The sequence below is a fragment of the Mandrillus leucophaeus genome, unplaced genomic scaffold (genome assembly GCF_000951045.1).
Source record: "Mandrillus leucophaeus isolate KB7577 unplaced genomic scaffold, Mleu.le_1.0 Scaffold231, whole genome shotgun sequence".
NCBI lineage: Eukaryota > Metazoa > Chordata > Mammalia > Primates > Cercopithecidae > Mandrillus > Mandrillus leucophaeus.
The window spans coordinates 135,878-141,522 of NW_012102377.1; the positions used below are offsets into that span (position 1 = coordinate 135,878).

At 49.7% G+C, this 5,645-nt stretch overlaps 2 protein-coding genes across 4 annotated transcripts in view; one reads left to right on the forward strand and one right to left on the reverse strand.

Annotated features, from left to right (window-relative positions):
- Nucleotides 1–1,371, reverse strand: part of ALG3 (ALG3, alpha-1,3- mannosyltransferase) — a 6,668-nt gene extending 5,297 nt beyond the window's left edge. Inside the window, exon 1 of one of the 3 annotated variants that reach the window (XM_011981850.1) lies at nucleotides 1,128–1,371. In XM_011981850.1, the coding sequence (XP_011837240.1) occupies nucleotides 1,128–1,323 (196 nt within the window). In that variant the 5' untranslated portion in view covers nucleotides 1,324–1,371. The remainder of the gene's footprint in view (nucleotides 1–1,127) is intronic. The other 2 variants (XM_011981852.1, XM_011981853.1) reach the window with 2 other exon arrangements.
- Nucleotides 1,372–1,989: 618 nt separating this feature from the next.
- Nucleotides 1,990–5,645, forward strand: part of ECE2 (endothelin converting enzyme 2) — a 47,686-nt gene continuing 44,030 nt past the window's right edge. Inside the window, exon 1 of the mRNA XM_011981936.1 lies at nucleotides 1,990–2,277. Coding sequence (XP_011837326.1) covers nucleotides 2,082–2,277 — 196 coding nt within the window. The 5' untranslated portion in view covers nucleotides 1,990–2,081. The remainder of the gene's footprint in view (nucleotides 2,278–5,645) is intronic.

Genomic DNA, 5,645 nt, shown 5'->3' on the forward strand with positions numbered 1-5,645 from the left:
TTTTGACACGGAGTCTCACTCTGTCATCCAGGCTGGAGTACAGTGGCACAATCTTGGCTCATTGCAACCTCCGCCTCCCAGGTTCAAGCGATTCTCCTGTCTCAGCCTCCCGAGTAGCTGGGATTACAGGCATGTGCCACCACCCCCAGCTAATTTTTGTATTTTTAGTAGAGATGGAGTTTCACCATGTTGGCCAGGCTGGTCTCAAACTCCTGACCTCAGGAGATCACTCACCTAGGCCTACCAAAATGCTGGGATTACAGGCCCGCGCTCCCGCACCCGGCCTAACTGGATATTTTTAATAGAGGATCCTCTGCCCAGAGCACTCCTTCCCCTCACCTTTTCCTTCTTTCCTTAACTAGCTAGTTCCTACCTTCCTTCAAGGGTGGCTCTATGAAGCCTTTGCTGACTCCTCCAATCTGGTTTAAGTGACTTCCTATGCCCTTTATGGCATTCTGTCTTACTACCATGATGAATACGATGCATTATCATTGCCTGCTAACTTATTGTCCAGATCGGAGTTAGAAATGCATCTCTTATTCACCACTGTACCTCTCTCTGGTAATATAGTAAGCACTAAATAAATATTTAGTGCATATAATAAGCACTAAATAAATATTTGTTGAATTAAGAGTCTTTAGCAAGAAAGTCAAGTGCCTTAAGCCTAGAGTATAGTTTCAGCCTGGAAAAGAGTAGCCAATAATGCCTAATGGACTCAAGTGGTCACAAAATGCCATCATTGAGAAGGGACGTTCAAAGATCACAAAACTGAATACATGGAAAAAGCTGAGATTCAGGAGGAGACCTGAGGTGTCCAAAGCCACAGAGAAAAGCAGCAACAGCAGCAGTACAACAATTTTGACTCAAATCTGACTTCTAAGCTAGTTCGCAGGCTGTAAGTTCAGCGCAGAAGGCCAATCTCTAGGGTATCCACCTCTGCCATGCGGGCAGATTAAGATCCGGTTTCTGTAGAGCAGGCTTGGCGCTCAGGTAAGGGATATGTATGGGTTTGCAATTGATGAGTGAGTGGATACAGAGTCTGGTTTTGAGTTCCAGGTCTGAGATCCAGTTTGGGTTGCGGGTTCAGGTCTCCCTCCCTCCCCTCCCCTCCCCCTCGGCGCACTCACATGCCACCCTGTGAATGACCCAGAAGGTGATGCCCACCTCCGCCAGGCAGAGGCAGGCGGCCACGAGCAGCGTGTAGCGCGGCTCCCGCAGCAGCAGGCGCCGCTCTTGCCAGGCGCGCTGCAGCCATTGCTTGCAGAGTCCCGCTGCCTGGGCCGCGGAACCGGACCGGCCGCGTTTCCGCAGCCCAGCGGCCATCTTAACGGTGCACCGCTTGTGTGGGCCCACCACCCGCGGAAACCCGAACCTTCGGCACTTAGGTTCCGCTTCCCGCGCCTGGCGTCCCACCAGGCTAAGCGCCGATGCGGGTAGCCAGTCTTCATTTACTCCACTAAAATGTAATTTTTCCTCTACATTTGTCTCCTCTGATGCACTCCACGCTCCATAGGAGCAGGAACAATGTCTTACTCCTCAGTTTATACCCAGCCCTAGGTACACAGGCGCTAATTTAGAACGAATGTCCAGAAAAGCAACATTCCTGCCTACCTCTGCTACAGTCCCTGAAGCCAACATTTTACTTCGCCTACGCTGGGAACATCTGTGTTCATGCTGTCTCTCCAGGAGGGCAAAGCCCCTGTTCGCGCCCCTCCTGCCTCTGCTTAGAGCCTTCCGGATGCTGAGAAAAATGAACTTTTCACTGATTTTCAGACTTCCTAATAAAAGTAATTCACACTGAAAATATGAGAGGACGCAGTGATGAGCCCACGTGAGTCTGACACCATGAATGCAGCTCTAGGAAATGAGTTGGCAATACAGCCGGAGGATTCAGGGTCTGGACGATGGTTTTCCCAGCCGGAGGATTCTTCAAAGAGCGCTTAGTAAAGGACGGAAGTTCCACGTGTTTGTGTTGAGCAACTGCAGGTGGTGGGCGGAGACACCAGGGCCCAGCCTTCTGCATCCTGCCTTCCGTATTGGCTGAAGGGCCGGCGGCTCTGGCCGTCCCCGCGGTTGAGAGCATGGCTTCTCCAGGGGCCGGTAGAGCGCCGCCGGAGTTACCGGAGCGGAACTGCGGGTACCGCGAAGTCCAGTACTGGGATCAGCGCTACCAAGGCGCAGCCGATTCTGCCCCCTACGATTGGTTCGGGGACTTCTCCTCCTTCCGTGCCCTCCTAGAGCCGGAGCTGCGGCCCGAGGACCGTATCCTTGTGTTAGGTGGGTAATCCCGGCGCGGCCCCGCCAGGTAGAGCTGGCAGGACCGGCGCCGCGCGGGCTTGGCCCGGTCCGTTTTCCTCCCGCCTGTCTACCCTCTTGGAGGACGCCTGAGTTGGGACGCGAGATCCAGCTCCTTCAGAGTCCCGGCTGTATTTAGTCAAGGCAAATAGAGTAAGAGATTGTCGGTCCCGGGGCCCTCGGGAGAAAGACACCCCCTCACGGTTTGAGCGTGGGGGGTACCCAAGAAGACCGTGTCCGGACCCTCGGGAGGCAGGCAGCCTTGGGGACCGAATTGCTCAGAGGACCTAGTTCAAGTCCTAGCGCTAATTGACTTGTGTAACTTAGGACAAGTCATGAACCGGTTCTGAGCTTTAGATTCAGTTCTAGAAATGGGACTGCGAGTTCACATCGGAGGCGGCACGCGCAGGCACCTCGAGAATAAAGCCCAGCGCTTTTCTTTTTACCCCTGGGCACTGGGAGCCAGAGTCATCTACAGAGAGTCCTATCTGAAACTTGGTCCTATGCCTTAGAGAGTGAGAACAGCACCCTCTAAGGGTGGAGGGGAGATTGCCGCCCAGGGTGATGCGATTCCCCAAAGGGAAGACGTGCTGGAGGAAAGGTAGGGCTCTGGGGTGTTCGGCTGTCCTCTTGAGGTTCTCTCCTGCTGTCAACCTTGGAGGCGCTAGTAAAGTTTGAATGAGCAACAGGTTTTCTTCCAATTGTCGTTTTTACTTTGCTCTTTGTAAAAGCCTTTTTGTATGTTTAAGTGACGTCTTTAATAAATAAAAGATATATGTAATATAGTACATATGTAAAGTATAAATAACAAATCTAATGTGTGTGTCTATTCCACTCAGTTTGAGAAATAGAACATTACTAGGGATAGAAAAAAAGTATAATTTAGTGGTTAAGAACTAGACTGGGCGCGGTGGCTCACGCCAGTAATCCCAACACTTTGGGAGGCCGAGGTGGGCGGATCACCTGAGGTCGGGAGTTCGAGATCAGTCTGACCAACATAGAGAAATGCCATCTCTACTAAAAATACAACAGATTAGTCGGGTGTGGTGGCACATGCCTGTAATCCCAGCTACTTGGGAGGCTAAGGCAGGAGAATCACTTGAACCCGGGAGGTGGAGGTTGTGGTGAACCAAGATGGTGCCATTGCACTCCAGCCTGGGCAAGAAGAGCAAAACTCCATCTCAAAAACAAAACAAAACAAAATAAAACAAAAAGAACCTGGACTGTGGGCTGGGCTCATGGTTCACGCTCGTAATCCCAGCACTTTGGGAGGCCAAGGTGGAAGGATCACTTGAGTGCAGGAGCTCAAGACCAGCCTGGGCAACATAGTGAGATCCCATCTCTACAAAAAATTTAGGTCAGAGTGGTGGCTTATGCTTGTAATCACAACACTTTGGGAGACCAAGGCGGGTGGATCATTTGAGGTCAGGAGTTCAAGACCAGCCTGGCCAACATGGTAAAACCCTGTCTCTACTAAAAATACAAAAATCAGCCAGGTGTGGTGGCACGTGCCTCTAATCCCAGGTACTTGGAAGGCTGAGGCAGAAGAATTGCTTGAGCCCAGGAGGTGAAGGTTGCGGTGAGCCAAGATTGCACCACTCCACTCCAGCCTGGGCAACAGAGTGAGACCCTGACTCAAAAAAAAAAAAAAAAAATTAAAAATTAGCTGGGTATGGTGGCCTGTGCCCATAGTCCCAGCTACTCAAGAGGCTGAGGCAGGAGGATCATTTGAGCCAGGAGATCCAGGCTGCAGTGAACTGCGATGGCTCCACTGGGCTCCAGCCTAGGTGACAGAGTGAGACCCTGTCTCAAAACAAAGCAAAACAAAAAACAAACAAAAAACCATCTTGGACTCTAGAGGCAGTGAATGATGTTGGAATCTTGGCTTAGCTTTTACTGGCTGTGTAATCCTGGACAAAATACTTGAATTTCTGTGCTTCCATTTTCTCAACCTTAAAAACATAAGCATATTTATTAGTTGGGCTTTAAGATGATTAAATGAGCATGAAGTATACCTAAAACAATGCCTGGCAAAATGAAAAATATATTCAAGGTTCTCTGTGTGGTCCTCCTAAAACCCCTTCTCCCCACAAGTAAACACTTTCTTGAATCTGTGATTTTAAACCATTGCACTTATCTATCAATTTACCATAGATCTATGTTTTCTCAAGCTTTAGTGTGTATCAAAATTACCTGGAGAGCTAGATTGCACTGTGAGATTCTAATTCCAGGGATGGTCTAATGTGGGTCTCAGGAATCTGTATGTTCAACAAGCTTCACAGCAGATTCTTATGCTGGTGATTGGCAGAGTAACACTGCCTTAAAATCTACTTGATTGGTTTTTCACCAAACTGATGCTTTAAAAAAAATCTGCGCCAGGCGCGGTGGCTCAAGCCTGTAATCCCAGCACTTTGGGAGGCCGAGATGGGCGGATCACGAGGTCAGGAGATCGAGACCATCCTGGCTAACACGGTGAAACCCCGTCTCTACTGAAAATACAAAAAACTAGCCGGGCGAGGTGGCGGGCACCTGTAGTCCCAGCTACTCGGGAGGCTGAGGCAGGAGAATGGCGTGAACCCGGGAGGCGGAGCTTGCAGTGAGCTGAGATCCGGCCACTGCACTCCAGCCTGGGTAACAGAGCAAAAAAAAAACAAAACAAAACAAAAAAAACTGCTTGACTGGGAACTATCCTTTTCTGGATAGGAAGGGCAAAAAGTCTAAAAACCAAAAGAGGAATTTCTAGAATCGCCAAGATGTAAGAACAGGACCCACAACTTGGGGAATACTCTACATTACATTCCACCTCAACAAACTTAAGTTGAATGCCTGATAAGAGCCAGAGAACGTGCTGGGCCCTTTCTAACTTACTTAATCCTTATGACAATCCCTAAAGGCAAGTCAAAAGTATTAAGTGACTTACTCTAGGCTAGGGGTCTGTAAACTTTTTTTGAAAATGGCCAAACAATAATTTAGGCTTTGCAGGCTACACAGTCTCTTTTACAATGACTCGGTTCTGCTGTTGTAGTGGAGAAGCAGCTACAGATAATACAAAAGTGAATGAAGGCCGGGCGGGATGGCTCATGCCTGTAATCCCACCACTTTGGGAGGCTGAGGCGGGCGGATCATCTGGGTCAGGAGTTCCAGAGCAGTCTGCCCACCACGGTGAAACCCCGTCTCTACTAAAAGTATAAAAATCAGCTGGGTATGGTGGCAGGCACCCTTATTCCCAGCTACTGCGGAGGCTGAGGCAAGAGAATTGCTTGAACCAGGGAGTCGGAGGTTGCAGTGAGTGGAGATTGTGCCACTGCACTCCAGCCTGGGTGACAGATTGAAACTCCATCTCAAAAAAA